We start from the raw sequence: 15684 nt of genomic DNA on the forward strand, positions 1-15684 counted from the left end.
ATGAAAAGCATTAATATTCAGTACTTCAAAAGTATTTCCATTATAATATAAAGCTTATATAGAATGTGCCGAATGTTACAGTGAACTTCATCACTCATAGTTAAGTTAGTAGGAAAGACTGTTAAAAGAGCATAAATGGCACTTATAATAAAACTTTAGAAATAATACCTCCTTTGACTTATTTTGTAACTCTGCAGCCTCCCTTTTCAGTTTATCCTTTTCTTTTTCAAGCTCAGCAATGGCTTTTCGTAGTTCATCAGCCTCTTTGCTACTCTGCAGTCTTTGGACTTCCAGTTTTTCTACGACATGGAACTTCTCTTTATTCAACAGCTCGGTCTCATGCAGACGAGTGCTGATCTCATCCGCCTGCTTCTTGAACCTCTTGGCTTCCTCCTCTGCTTTTGTCTGTGCGTCGCTGAGCAGAGTCACCCTGAGTTTTAGTTCCTCGGCCTCAGCGGTGATCATCAGTTGTCGCTTGCGTTCAGCTTCCAGGGATTTCTGAAAGCCCTCGGTCTCCTCCTGTAAGCGTTGTTTCATCAGCTGCTTGTCCTCCAACAGTTTCTGGGCCTGCTCCTGAGCCAGGTCCTTTTGTCTCTGGAGCAACTCTGCCTCTGTTCTCAGTTTTGAGGCCTCTTGGATGACTTGCATTTTCTCCTTCATCATCTGCTCTGCAAGTGCCCTCTGCTGGGCAAGGTCAGACTCTGCAATTTGTCTCATACGGGCAGCCTCCTGGGCCTCTACACTGAGTCGAGCAGCTTTTTCTGCCAGCCTCTTCATATTCTCTGCTTCCTCAGCCAAAAACTTCTCAGTGCTGTCCTTGTCTCTTCTGATCAGGCGTTGGTTTTCCTCCTCAATTCTGAGCTTCAGTTTGACCAGTTCCTCCATCTGGATCTTGACTTTGAACAGCTCTTCCTCCACCTGGGCCTTCTGCTTCATTGCGTCAGTGACCTCATCTTTGAGGCGATGAAGCTCTTCATCCAAGAAAGACTTTTGCTTGTCTGTCTCATCCAGCTGCAGCTTGACCTTAGTCAGTTCCTGTTCGACTTGAGACTTTTGTTTCAGTGTCTGCTCTGCAATCTGCTTGTGCTTTGCCATCTCAGCATCTGCCTGTTCTTTTTGTTTCACTGCTGCTGCCTCAGCCTGGCCTCGCTTAACAGCCTCGAGTTCAGCCTCCTTTCTCAGTCGCTCCGCATCCTCCTGTGCTTTAGCCTGTTTAGCAGCTTCCGCCTCTGCAGCTTGCTTCTGGCGCTCTGCATCCTCTGCCTGCTGGCGAAGGAGAGCAGCTTCCCTTTCAGCTTTCTCCTTGGCCTCCTCTGCTTCCTTGGCAAGCTTTCTGGCTTTTTCAAACTCCTCCTTCAGCTTGTTCTGAACTCGGCTGTCCTCCTTCTGCTGAACAAGCACACTTTGGACCTGTTGTTCTGCTGCAGTGCACTTCTGTGCAGCCTCTTTGGCCAGAAGGATCTGCTTCTCAGCTTCTTTGTCAGCTTCCTCCTTATGCTTGTGAGCTTCAGTCGCCCTCTTCTTTAAGCGCTCCACTTCCTCCTGTGCTAGCTTACGCTGGCGGGCAGCCTCTTCTTCGGCAGCAGCGATCTTTCTTACTTTCTCTTCTGCTTCCTTCCTTCTGATTTCCTCTTCCAGGACCAGCTTGCGGAGCTTCTCTGCCTCCTTCTCCGTCTGGACCTTGCTTTGTTGAGTTTCTTCGGCAATGTTCTTCAGTTTGTTCAGCTCCAGTTCCAAGTCTAGTTTGCCAGAAGAGGCCTTCTCAAAATTAAGTTTCAGGATACGGATCTCCTCCTCCACAATCCTCCTTTGTTTGAGGGTTTCTTCTACGATTTGTTTCTGTCTATCTAATTCAGTGTCAGAGGACTTCTTGAGCTGGTTAATCTTTTGCTCAATATCTTGCTTGTGCTGAGTTGCTTGGTCCTCGAGAGCCTTTCTCTGATAGGTTTCATCTTCAGCTTGTCTTCTCAGTCTCTCGTTCTCTGCCTCCTTCTCTTTGAGGGCGATTTCAGCTTCGGTTTTAAGTCGAGTAGCGTCATTGATGGCAGTTAGTTTCTCTTTAAGGATTCTCTCAGCTTCTGCTCTCTGTCTGGCAGCTTCCTCTTCAGCGATCTGCCGTTGCTTCTTTGCTTCTTCAGCAATAGACCGCAGTTTGGAAGCCTCCTCTGCCAGATCCCTCATCTTTGTTGCCTCAGCTTCAAGGAGTTGCTTGCTCTTTTCAGTGTTGGACATGGTCTCCTTCTCAGCCTTAGCCTTCAGCTGCAGAAGAATTTCCATTTCGCTCCTCATTTTGGAAAGCTCGTCCTCGAGCTGCTTTCTCTGTTGTTCAGCAGCACTCACTTCATTTTTAAGGCGGTAGAGTTCGTCTTCCAGCACTGACCTTTGCTGTTCAGCATGGTCAAAGTCGGCTCTCAGACGTATAAGTTCTTGTTCAGCGGACAGTTTCTGCTGGGCTGTGCCTTCTGCCAGTTTGCGCTGTTTCTCCAGCTCTAGCTCAGCCATGTCCTTCTGCTTCAGTGCAGACTCCTCGGCCTTGGCTCTCCTCTTAGCTTCACGCTCAGCCTCCTCCTTCTGCTTCTCTGCCTCTTCCTGGGCTCTGCTCTTCTTGTGAGCGTCCTCCTCAGCCTGGAGCCTCAAGCGGAGTGCTTCGTTAGCTTTCTGCCTCCACTTCTCCAGCTCTTTCTCGGCTTCCTCCCTGGCTTTATCGGCTTCTTCTTGATGTCTCTTGAGACGTTCCGCCTCCTCCTGCAGCTGGATGACAGTGGTGTGCTCCTGTTTAAGTGACTCCTCGAGTTTTGTCGTTTTCTCGGCAAAAGACATGCGTTTGCTCTGAAGTTCAGCAGTAGCACTCTTCTGTGCGGCATCTTGGGCCAGCTTGATCTGCCTTTCTTTTTCCACTTCTGCTTGTTTCATTTGCCGCTCTGCTTCTTCAGCCTGCATTCTCAGCCTATCCAGTTCATCCAGGGCTTTTTGCTTTTGCCTGGCGGCCTCTCTTTCTGCTTCTGACTTTAACTTCAGCTCATCCTCTGCCTTGCGCTTCTTCTGGGACTCATCATTGACCTGCTTGCGGAGTTTCTCTGCTTCATCCTGAGCAGCCTTCCGCAGGCGCTCTGCATTGTCCGCTCGGTCGCGAAGTTGCTGCAGCTCCGCCTCAGCCGTAGTCTTTTGCTTCATGGTGGTGTCCAGCTGGACTCTGATGATGCGTATCTCCTCCTCAACCTTCGTGCGGCTCTGCAGGGCATCATCCACCTGTTGGCTCTTGAGATTGATCTGCTGCTCCGAGAGGTTCCTTAGCTCATGTAGTTGCTGCTGGATGTTCAGCTTCTGCTTCTCTGCATCCACAGCAACGACCTCCCTCTTGCTGACCTCCTCTTGCATCCGAAGCTTTAACTCCTGGGCCTCTTTCTCTGCCTTGGCGATGGCTTTTGCATGAGCCTCAGCTAACTGCTTCTGCTTCTCTAACTCAGCCTGCATCTCCGCCATTTTTCTCCTCTCTTCCTCCTTAAGTTTTTCAGCAGCTTTCTGTATTAGTGGAAGCAAATGGTAAAGAAAAATGAATTAGAGAACAATGGGTTAAATGTTAGACTGACGGACTGATTACAAACACATGCATGTGTAAGCTGGTAAGTTATTAGATTGTATAGACAGGCAAGTGTTAGTTTATACATGCTAGATGAAACTCAGTATATGAAGACATGTCAGACTTCTAGATAAGACACTCAAGACCATGTTACATTTATGCAATGTATGGAAGACAGAGACAGACATTAACATGGCAACACGGAGATGCACAGAGGCTTTCATTTCTCCACATATCTTCAAGCGAGTGTCAGTAGTCTAGCTAAAAATACTGCCTTGTGATTAAAGAGGTACAATGAAAACAGATTCGCTCTCTGCAGTGTCCTTGCTACAATTCATTGAAATACGGCAGATTTTCCTTCAGGACAAGAAGTAGGTGTCCATTATTTGTCATTAATAAAGAAAAGAAACATTCAGATTGGAGTTAAAGGCTGGGATGCTGTTCAACCAAATAGTTACTTCAGCATTAGTTCAAATACACGAACTCGCGGCCATAAGTGGAAATTAGCGGGAGAACATTTCAAACTGGATATAAGGAAGCACTTCTTTACACAGCGCGTAGTCAGAGTATAGAATAGCCTTCCTGATAATGTAGTGCAAGCTGAATCCTTGGGTTCCTTTAAATCAGAGCTAGATAAGATTTTAACAACTCTGAGCTATTAGTTAAGTTCTCCCCAAGCGAGCTTGATGGGCGGAATGGCCTCCTCTCGTTTGTATAGTTCTTATGTTCTTATGTATGGAACAGAGACCCCACATCCATCTTAAAACAGTTTGATCGTACAACAATAGCAAATGGGAGAGAAAAATAATGGATGGATCGGACTGGTTTATGTCACACCTGTGGTGTGCCACTTTTGGGATGAGCAGTAAATGAAGAGCCTGTACATAATAATCTGACTGGTACGAAAGAGCACAGGAGTGGAGCAGCGAGGAAAAAATGAAGTAGAATATAGAGGAAGATATGGGCTGGAAAAATAATGGGTGTGAAAGCTTTTACTCTCGTGTGTCCTGGGTCTATGTGCGAGAGTGAACCGCTATGTGCTAAGGCAGTGATTCTGTTGCAATAAGGGCAGAGGAGAGGGACACGGGTTCGAGAAAGATGCAGAGCGCACTGCCAGACACGCAGCGAGCACAGCGGTATGGGATGTCAGACACATGAGGCAAGCAGACCATAGCCTAACCATTTTATATTCTCACAGGACAGCTACTTTGTTCTTTTACGGTTTATGCAGGCTACCCCTGAGATCAGCGTGCTGGGTGTTAAATGAGGGTGTGGCACGGAGATAGAGAAATCGCTTTGGAATCATTTACCTCTTTAGCGCCCAAACAAGACAAGCATTCATCATGACAAAGCACTGGCAAGCAGCGTAGAGAAGCAAAAGAGGCAAGAAGATAGGATTAGAAAGAACGGGATAAAGAAAATTGTGTTAAATATTTAAGAAAAGGTTGAGGGAAGGGATTATCAGCCTGAAACATACTCAGTAGCTCAGAGAACAGAATCGGATACAGCTGTCTATTCTGAAAATGAACACAATGACTGGCTTATGGCTAAAGAAGGAGGAACTACGGATATCGCAGCATGACTACTAAATGCACATCAGCTTCCTCTACAGTGTGAGACCAGGGTCGGCCACTCCAGTCCTTCATAAGTTGGCATGATGGTTTGAAACCAATCTGGCTTCATTCTGCTTCATCAAAATTATACCGATTACTAGTCAACACTGTGTGTTACTGTCGATTTTTTGAAAACCTCTGCCTTTGACATTTAAGCATTTTTATTCAAAGAAAAGCAGCTTATTTTTTAGCTGGACCACAATGATATAAATTAGATCAGCATAGAGTTGATTCGGTTGGCCAACAACTTTAACCATAACTAAACAATACAAACACCAGACAATAGAACAAAGCTTATAAACCCAAACTAAGGAGTTTAATGTCATTTCTTACATCTAGAGCTTGAAAATATTCTCGATAAAGGATACTGAGTAGACTTACAACCAACACTACAACATATTAGCAAAAGGTACACTTCTGTAGGACTGGAGCTGCAGCCTGCAGTTTAGGATGAATGCCTTAATTAAGCATTAAGGTTTTGATTTGGTTTTGGGTTATTCAAGGCAAACCAGGTCAAATGCATGTATATCAAACGGAAAATGCTAAAATGCCACGCAAACATTAAATCGAGTACGTTTCCTCCAGCTTGCTCTGCTGAACATGCACATGACCTTCTGAGGAAACATCTGAGTACCATGGGGGGAATCCTCAGCCCGGATTTGCTTTGGCCAAGCTCAGTCAGGCTACATGCTGGGAAAACAGCGCCCCCCCCCCCCCCCCGCCCTCCCCCACCTGCTACTGACCATGGGCCCCACCACCACACCAGCACCCGAGAAGCCCAAACCAAACCCTGAAGCAGAGAGAAGCCCAACCATCCCGCAGACCAAACCAAGAGCACAGGCACGTAGAGGGTCACGCACCTCCTCGTTCTCCAGGCGCTGCTGTGTGTCCATGATGAACTTGATGTACTGGCTGGTCAGAGTCATGAGCTCGCTGTACCGTGTCCTTAGGGTCACGTACTATCAGATTGGGACAAAAAAACACATGTGATTTACTTCTACGGGACTGTACACTACAGATTCCGGGCAAACAGCTTTTATTGCAGATACATTGTGATTGCAGAAAACAAAGGGCAGGACCTGAAACATGGATGGTTTCATAATCTGAGTAAACCTATATATATAAATACGTATATCTACATGTAAATTCCGTAATTGTGTGTAACTGTACGCCAAACAGTACAAATAAAAGCGAAGCGTAACAGTCTGCACCAGGCCAAAGGGTCTTTACCTCCTGGATTATGTTGTCAGAAGCAGAGTCCATCTTGGGTTTCTTTATTGGAGACAACGGCTCTGCAATGGCCCTGTAGGTTACCAGCTGCAGCTCGTAATCCTGTGAAAAGCAGTCGCGGTCATACTCTGTGCAGCACCATCGCTCGAGGGAGAGAGCACAGGTGCTTTTAGTTTGCACGTCACATTATGCTAGTTTACCTTGATTGTGTCAATGTAGGTCTTGGCGTATTTCTGACACTCGTCAACTTTGTCTTTGTTTTTCTCAATCTCTTCCAGGAGTTTCTGTTTTAAACAGAATCAAATGAAATCGCATTTGGTCATTTAAAGCTAACTGGCAAGTACTCATGATCTGAGCCCAAAGGCACATGCAGCGAGGCCAACTGCACCTTCTCCTGGGCCAGCTGCTCCTTCAGGATCTTGCTGTTGGTGATGGGCACAGCCTGGATGTTCTCCTGCCGCTGCTTGGCGTCGGCGATCCAGCGGATCAGCCAGTCGTAGCTCTGCCGGTAGTAGCCCAGCTGACGACCGAGCTGCTCCAGGTCGCGTTGCCGCAGGTCCGCCTGGGCAAACATGGCCTGCCAGCGGTCCTGTAGGCTAGCCAGCAGGTGGCGGTAGTGGTCCAGCTCCACATCACGCTCGCTGTGCAGTCGCGACAGCCGCTCGCTGACAGCCGTGGCTTTGCGCAGCTCGGACTCCAGGGTGTCGAAGGCGGGCTGTTCGGCCTCTGCATCTCCGCGTAATTTCTACACCAGAGGGGCAAGAATGTTATTCATCCATCTGTTATTCTGATCAAGAAACACTTTCCCAGCTGGGGCACGGAGCTCCTGGGATGTAAATGCAGGGCAGGACACATCCTTAATCGGACACCAGTCCCACACAGGACAGAACACATACTCACTCACACAGCTCATTTCAGCTCGATTCCGATTCACCAGCACTGCTTGCCTTAGATGACACATATATGCCACACGCTGCCATCTTTATTTTACAGACCATTACTTCTATTCATGCTTTTGTAATACATGGTGAGTCTCTATAGGTCATTTACAGCAAACTGGATTTGCAAAGGAAATAGATGCTGCAACTCATCCATGAACTAACCCTTTCCAAAGACTACAAACAATTCACTACCTGTGCAATAAACATACAGAAATTCATTGTATTTCTCTTCATCTAACTACTTTTAACTTTATAAGAAGCATGATTCAAACCGATAAGAAGCAGTGGGGCTGTAATCGGCTGCTACAGGCCAGGCTGAGATGCCCCGGCCCATGAACACATACCTTCAGCTGGGAGCGGTGCATCTCCACCTCCTTGACATCCATTGGCACTTTGGTGACATCGCGGAGCTGGTCCTCATACTTCTTCAGCACGTTCTCGGTGCCTTGAGTGCTGCGGATCACCACTTCGATGGTCTTCAGTCTGCACAGGAGAAGAAAACAACGGGAGGGGTTGTTAGCTGGGGCTGATGGGCCTGTCATAGATTAACTCCGGTGTAGCTTCTTGGCTGGTGCATACACTGCCTAAGCATCTAAAGCAGACCAAGCGTCACAGCTAAGGTGATACTCACTTCTCCAGGTATATGGAGGACAAGCTGTAGACCTGGTCCATCTTCTGCAGGGTGAGGTCAAGTTCTGATCTCAGCACTGGTGTCGAGTTGGACTGCTCTGGCGATGCCAGTAGGGCCTCTGCATCCTGAGACACCTTGCCCAGGTCCTTTTTGATGCCATCCAGCTCCGTTTGGATTTTCTGGGATAGAAAGAAAAATGGTATATAAGAAGACAAAATACAGCATCAGATTTAATTAATTAATCAGAAGGTTATTTTGGGTAAGAGTCAAATAATTTCATCATAATGCATACAAATAATATAAAAATGTACAGAAGGGAAACTTGAGATTTGTGACAGCAATCTCACAATGAATTTACCTGGCTCTGTGTTTTGATTTAGCATATGCTAACATACTTTTTAGTTTAACACTCAGTTCTTACAGGTCATTCCTCAATTTTCCATAAATGAACTGAATGAAAAACAGGGTTAGATCAATGATTATTGCCGTTTCTCTGTTCCTTTGGTACACTGAGTACTATGATAATTACAGCATTTTACTGTGAAAGACAAGCCTTTGGGAATTAAAAGAGGCATACGAGGGGACAGCCACTAGGGGGCACCATACCTTTTGCTCAGTCGTACGCTGGGCACAGTCCCTGAGAGGCTCCTTGTCCACAGGCTGGCGGATACGAGTCACGGTACGAGCCTCACAGCCCTCCAGTTGCAGACGCAGGTCCTTCAGCTGGGTGATGTAAGTCCGGCATGTCAACTCATTCTGCTCCCCTGTATGGGGACAGAAAATGGGGGTCACAGAGGGTCAGGCATGGTCTGGGACATGCCCTCCATCATTAAGAAAAGGAAGGAGAAGATGGAGAGGGGCAAACCATTTTTGTGCAAACCAAGGATTTCTGAGCATCAGGAGAGACAGTATTTGTACCACCATCTCTTGGGACTAGGTGGACAGCATTACTGATGTAGCACAGATTGGTCGGCCCCTTATTTGGTTTATTTGTTGGGGGTGTCTCCCTTTTTTGCAACACAACCCAACGAGCCTAAGAAAGTCACACACTCAGTCAGCCAGTGCAGCCACTAAAGCCTCTCCTGACGTCAACCAATCGCGTGCAAGAACACCAAACCATGTGACTGGTCCAGTGCTTCCAGAAGCATGTGAATCGCGAGGTGAGATACAAACAAGGGAACGTGTGCTCTGTCACAAACAGGCAGAGCTTGCCCAACGCCTGTGTCAGCCAACTAAAGCCATTTATAGGGAACTCACCATTCTGCCTGACCTCTGAGCCTGAAAGGTGGATTTAACAGTTACTCAGCACTCATCTACTACCTGCCTCTCTTGTATGTTACGTGGACAAAAGTGTAAAGAAATAGATGTAAGTGATGTATAACACATGCTTCATTAATCCCTGAGCCAAGTACTTCATACCCTAGAGGCATATTTTAAGCTATTAGAATATATGCATTCTGGCCACTCCCACATCACGCACCTTTCTCCACACCGCGGAGCAAGCTGTCATAGTAGCGGGAGGCCTTGTTGAAATCAGCCTCAATCTGCATTCGGTCGTCTGCTCCGAACATCTGCGAGTCCTGGCTGTCCCTCATGAAGTCCTGGTAGTGAAGCTCCAGGTTCCTCAGAATCAGCCGGTACTCTTCGGGTTTCATGGTCTTAAACTGGAGGGAGGTGGGGGAGAGAAGGAGGAGAAATGGAGGACAGGTGAGGTGAGGTGAGGTGAATCAGATCTGGGCCAGCTCAGCTTCACAATCCTCCATGAGATCTGATACCTCATTTGGGAGAAAAACATTCTTATTAACTACACGTTGACACATTCTTTTCATGGACAGAGATCATGAAAAAGCAAAATCTGTGAATTCCATCTTTATGCGAAAGAAAAAACACCTTCTGTTGTCTGATGTAAATTGTAAGAACAGTACAACATCTTTTTATAGTTCAATTCAAAGAAGCGCAAGGAGTGTACATGAATTAGGGACTATGGAAGAGATGACGAAGCACTGCAGATGTTCACTGCAGAGTAAGCTATACTTAAGAAGCTGCTGCTGCCTCGAGCTGTCTGCACTCAGAGCGCACATGACATATTAAACTGAGCTGCTTCCTAAATATGTTCTAAAACTGTGGAACACATCCCAGAACAAATACCATTACATTCTGGAACTGGTTCCGGTCCATTCTAAAACGGCTGCAGGCTGTGGGCTGGAGGTAGATGCTCACCGTAGTGATGTTCCAGGAGTGGATTTGCTGCATGTCCCTTACTAGGTACTGCCAGGCCAGCATACTCCTCATGTCGATGTGCAGGCTCTGCCACAGGGTCATCAGCCTCTGGTAGCTGGAATCCAGGCTGGAAGGACAAGCGGAAGCAGTGACTCACAGTTCCTCTCCGCTTAAATCTCGGCCTTTCCTCGGCAAGCCAGGAAAACTGTTCAGGAATCGTCTTCTGGTAATACACATATAAATTCAGTCCTAATAGCAAAGGTGGATAGTTCAGCTCCAGAGAGTAAAACTTCAGACCAAGATTTTGTTTCGACCAACCAGTTCGGTACTCGGTGACTCTTTATACTCAGCTGGTTGGTTGAAGAAAAATCTTGATCTGGATTTTCACTTTCTGAACCGGAATTACTTGCCTCAGCTTAACAGATGAAAACTAAAGTAAAGTGATTAGCAATAGAAATCTTTCAAGCTTATGGCCATTAGCTGGAGCAGCTGTATGGAGAAGCAGCACTGGGGGGGGGTGCACTGACCTGCAGATGCTGTCCACAGCCTCCTTGTTGGGCGGTGGGACAATGAAGCAGACAGATGGGACCACCGCCTCGTCCCCAGAGGCGCTCTGCACTCTCCACTTGTAGGGCTGCGAGTTGTTCAGTAGCTGACACTCGTCACCTTTATGAACAGTGATCTGTGGACAGGCAAACACAACGGCCGCCTATTCACCTTCCCAGGGTCACGAGGGCCACTTTGCTGTTTACACGAATAGCTCACGATGGGCTATGCTTATACTTTCAAAGAGTGACACTCAGGCCTGGTAATATACTATCAGTAAGACTGACTCCAAATCCAGCATACAAATATGGCCTGAGGATTTAGTTAGTATATACTTTTGAAAAGTACTTCCATATTTAATTAGATTGAACTAAAAGGGCTCAAATGGGGCGACAAGTAGCATTGTGGATGAGGAAGCCGTAGATACGTTTGACATGACCGGAGTAGTCATGCTCCACCCACCTCCATCTGTTTGAAGTCACACACAGCCTGGACGGGTAGCCTGCCCTTGACAGGGGTGTTGGGGTTACGTGGTTTCAGCTGAATCACGGTCCTGGCCCGTTTGTTCAGCCCGGCCAGATGAGTCTTGAACTCGTTCAACTGCTCCTTCTCCTCCTGCGTTTGACAAACGGGCGAAAGGGCGTAACGTCAGCCGACTGCGATCACGGTGACGTGCGACTGTATGGCTGCCATACGTAAGCGGAATGCACCAGAGCATCCAGCAGCAGGTCCTCCAGGCGTGTCACTGTCACAGACCGGTCGCAGGTGTACTTCTTCTTCATGGCTTCCTGCGTCTTTGCCAGCCTCTCCTCTGCCTCCTTCACGTCAGCAAAGAACTGCACGGATTGGGAAGAGGATGAAGAAAATTGTTCAGCGTACAGAGAGACAAGCAACCTTCTCATGTGAACTATACACAAAGTGATACAATTGAAAAGAATCAGAAATATCAGTACAAAAGTTCGACTTCCTGGTTCCTGTGCAAATTCGTTTCTTTAGTAGTTTTTCTTCTCAATTCTGCTTCATTTTTTAAGAAAGCTATGTTGTGTATGATCCAACCTGGTAGTAGGCAGTATTCTCCTTGAGGTGAGCTTCGATGCAGCAGCACAGCTGAAGGATCCAGCTCCACTGAGTCTGCAAGGCAGCTGTGAAAGCCTGGACAGATAATTGGAGACATTGAGGTTAATGGGATCTGTAGTTCAACAGTGACTGTTCCTTCTTTCAAATATGCATCATGCAAAGTCATCATTCATTCTCACCTCTACAGTCTTTCTGCCTGGGTGGCCCTCTTTCAGCAGCCTGTCACCAGTGGTCTGGATCTCATTCACCTTCTTCTCCCTCTGCTCCAGCTCACGCATCAGACCCTGAGTCCAAAGAGGGACATTCATCATAAAGACCCAGCTTTTCACTCCATCCATCCACAATGCTGAATGACAGAAGCGACTGAAGAAATATTCATTGTTGATTCAGTTTTACATATTTGTTACTGACTAGGAAAAGTCATCCTCAGCAAGTCCAGAATAAATAAAATATAAGATGTAGTTTCCTCTTCCAGGAACACCTCAATATTTGTCCCTCAATCCAGCCTCATCTCCTACCACTGACCCTTACTAACTCCCCACCTACCATTAACCTGTTCTATTGTGAAGTGTACTTGGTACCAACTAGTGTTTTTGCACTTCCTAGCACTTACTATTTTCTCTCCGAGAGACACTTATGGGTTAATTGCGTGTTGCATCTGAGTCTGTCCACTTAATGATATGTTAGCAGTTCTCATTAAAACATGAGGATTTAAGCAGTGATTGTATCGCGCTACTTAACAAACCTACCTTGTATTTATTTCTGATTAATCAGTATAAGGTTCACCTAGCAACTTGTACCTAAGTTGGCTCCTTGACAGCTACGTACCTGTTATGTCTCATCTGATCCTTTTATCTATAGGCCTGTAAAACTTCAGATCCAGTCTTTCGGCTTTCAGTCACTGGATTGGTTTTTTGACGTACCGAGTAGTTGTCTTTCTTGGCAGTCATGTTGGTGTTGCGGTCACTCCAGTCGAAGTTCACCTCCTCCTCCTCTTTGTCGTTCAGCCACATCAGCTCCTTGGTGGCGGCGCTGACGAAGGCATGGAGCTGGTCCAGGTTGCGAAGGCGGGACTTGGACGAGTTCTTCCAACGTAAAGAAAGGTACTTAAGGTTCCTCCTACAAACTCCATCTAAACCAGCCCAGTCAAATATATCTCCCTGGTTGTAGACTTCATCGTTCATGTTATATGTGGAGAGCGGAGTGCTATTAGCTCAATACCACCTGCAACCCCAGCAAATCTCTCTCTATGGTAACCCACTCGACAGAATGTAGGCTAATTTAAAGTCCCTTTGACCAAATCTGGATTTTGTGTGTAGCAGACATAAGCTGATCAGGGCAGTGTGTCAGCATTCCTCGGAGAGTGATTCTCTGCGGTACCCACCAGCAGCTTGGCGTACATGAGGTCCAGTTTGCCCAGGTACTCCCTGTAGGTTCCTTTGCTGATTGGTGACAGCTGGTTCTGCAGGGAAGACACAGTGGCAGTAGACAGTAAGTTGAGGCACTTGGCAGTGAAGAACCACATTGAAAGTGTCTGCTCGGTAGGTTATTTTTGATTCCATTTAATTAATCTGGAAACCCAAGCCATGTAGACATTGGCACCACCATTCAGGTCACTGATTAAAAACAACCTGTGAACAGCTGCTGAAAACATAAGCTCCTCCTTCCTCCCATAGCAAGCCTAATGATTCCCTTGCTGGCCAAACCCTTTCCCGCACCTCATCAGCACGAGCCCGCTCGATCTTTGAGCGGAAGTCCTCCACGGTCTGGTGCAGTCCCCGGTGGCTACCCAGCTGCGACTCCACGGAGGGCAAGTCCGCACCCCAGCCAGCTGAGTCCACACGCCTCTGGTTCTCCTCCACCCAGGCCAGCAGGTCCTGGATGTAGCGCAGGGTCACCTCGTCCAGCTCGGGCCTGCCCTTCACAATGGTCTGCTGCAGGGTGACGGGCGCCTGGATGGGGGTCACACTGGAACGGAACCTCAGGTTGTACTCGGTGCGCAGGTTCACCAGCCGCTCGTGCAGATGGTACACCCTGCGAATGACCAGAGAGGATCGGAGAACTGTTATCTCCAGTCCAAGCAGCTAAATGCATTCAGAGAAGATCCTAATACATCCACAGAAGGGTGAAGAGTGAGAGACCCTTAATGCTATATGTATGATTAATTAATAGCAGCAAAGAATATGATTATATTAATATTTAAAATAAGGGCAGTGGTGGCCTAATAGTTAGGGATGTGCACTTGTGTAATTGAAAGATTGCAGGTTCGAATCCCTGACCAGCAAGGTACCACCCCCAAACACGGCTCCCTGGTCACTGAATTATCTGCCCCCTGCTATATCACATTGTCACATATGGGTTAAATGCAGAGGACACATTTCGTTGTTGTGCACTGAGTGTTGTGGTGTGTCAACAATGACAATTAATCTCTAAATTAATTCAATGATTATTTCATTATCATTTTAGCCCCCCCCCCACTTATGACTTTTACGTAAAAATGGTGCCCTCACCTCCTGTACATTTGCTCGGCCTGCAGGTGGCGCCCATCCTTCAGCAGCTGTACATCATTGAAGAGCAGGCGTATCATACCATCGGCCTTGTCCAGGTCCCTGTCCAGCTCCATCATGTTTTTAGCTGGCTTGCCCATGTTCAGCAGACGGATGTCCTGGATAGCATGCCAAAGACGGTGGTTACTGATCGAGCTAATTAATGACAAACACTGAAATAACTAAATCTGTGTTCCTGCCCCTTTGTCTGGAGCAGTCACTGCACAGCTCAAAACATCCCTTAGCCTCGCTCGCCCTACCCAGCTCTGCACCCAGAGTTCGCTGGTGACTCACCGTCTGCAAAAGGCTCTCCACCTGGTTGAGCTGCTCCTCACAGACACCGGACTCCATTTGGACCTTGCTGACAATACGCTGAAGACGCTCTAACCTGTGAACACCACCGGGGGCGATGTCAGCACAGATACCAGCACTGGGGTAGTGATATGGATGTTCTGTTATACCAAATATGTAGCACATGCAATGTTTTCCCACAACAAATCATAAAAATCAACAAGACAGTTACACCTCAGAACACTGTGTGTGTGTGTGTGTGTGTGTGTGTGTGCGTGTGTGTGTGTGTGTGTGTGTGTGTGTATAATTTTTTTTTCAATACCAAACCCCCCCCTCTTCGGAGGACAACTGATTTTTTAAATAGCCACTGCAAACCTGCCCACCCCTGCTCACCCCCCATTATGACAACATGGCACACAGATGGACAAATGAGACATGGCAGGTAACACAGACAAGACATGACGTTATAAGACTGTGCAGAGACGTAGACAGACAAGACATGACGTTATAAGACCGTGCAGAGACGTAGACAGACAAGACATGACGTAGACAGACAAGACGGGACAGGAGGCAGCAAAGCCATACACTCACTGGGGTATTTAGGGGTTTTCTGTGAAGCTGGGAGAGCTTATGAGAAGTGGCATATGTCAATGTTGAGTCAATGTTGAGTGTCAGTGTGTGTGTGTCTGTGCGTGTATGAGTGTAATTATGTGCGACATTCTGTGGGTTTAGTTTATAGGCAAGTCCAGTGCAGTGGTAAATGAGTCCCAATATTTTGTGAAGTACAGGGTTCGTGCTGTAGGGTAATAATTTCTATGGAAATGTATTTTCTGAATAGGTTTGAACGTTGTGTGATATTAAGAACTGTATATTAATTCACTCTAAATGAATACTTTAGAAATACATAAATAAACATATGTACGTAAAAACAGTTTACATACTTGTTATATATATATAGTGTGTGTATATATATATATATATATATGTATATATATATATGTGCGTTTGT

At 46.8% G+C, this 15684-nt stretch overlaps 1 protein-coding gene across 21 annotated transcripts in view; it reads right to left on the reverse strand.

Moving 5' to 3' along the window:
• Window positions 1-15684, reverse strand: part of LOC125748508 (plectin-like) — a 137190-nt gene that overhangs the window by 7361 nt on the left and 114145 nt on the right. For 20 of the 21 annotated variants that reach the window (XM_049024729.1, XM_049024732.1, XM_049024731.1 and 17 more), the window contains 20 exons: window positions 14679-14772; window positions 14349-14503; window positions 13557-13872; window positions 13223-13300; window positions 12762-12923; window positions 12018-12122; window positions 11818-11913; window positions 11472-11597; window positions 11224-11376; window positions 10743-10897; window positions 10216-10342; window positions 9476-9659; window positions 8602-8759; window positions 7996-8174; window positions 7709-7847; window positions 6812-7168; window positions 6624-6707; window positions 6424-6525; window positions 6054-6152; window positions 169-3522 (listed from right to left, as the gene is read on the reverse strand). In XM_049024729.1, coding sequence (XP_048880686.1) covers window positions 169-3522; window positions 6054-6152; window positions 6424-6525; window positions 6624-6707; window positions 6812-7168; window positions 7709-7847; window positions 7996-8174; window positions 8602-8759; window positions 9476-9659; window positions 10216-10342; window positions 10743-10897; window positions 11224-11376; window positions 11472-11597; window positions 11818-11913; window positions 12018-12122; window positions 12762-12923; window positions 13223-13300; window positions 13557-13872; window positions 14349-14503; window positions 14679-14772 — 6223 coding nt within the window. The remainder of the gene's footprint in view (window positions 1-168; window positions 3523-6053; window positions 6153-6423; window positions 6526-6623; window positions 6708-6811; window positions 7169-7708; window positions 7848-7995; window positions 8175-8601; window positions 8760-9475; window positions 9660-10215; window positions 10343-10742; window positions 10898-11223; window positions 11377-11471; window positions 11598-11817; window positions 11914-12017; window positions 12123-12761; window positions 12924-13222; window positions 13301-13556; window positions 13873-14348; window positions 14504-14678; window positions 14773-15684) is intronic. The other variant, XM_049024745.1, reaches the window with a different exon arrangement.

Source organism: Brienomyrus brachyistius, chromosome 9 (genome assembly GCF_023856365.1).
Source record: "Brienomyrus brachyistius isolate T26 chromosome 9, BBRACH_0.4, whole genome shotgun sequence".
NCBI lineage: Eukaryota > Metazoa > Chordata > Actinopteri > Osteoglossiformes > Mormyridae > Brienomyrus > Brienomyrus brachyistius.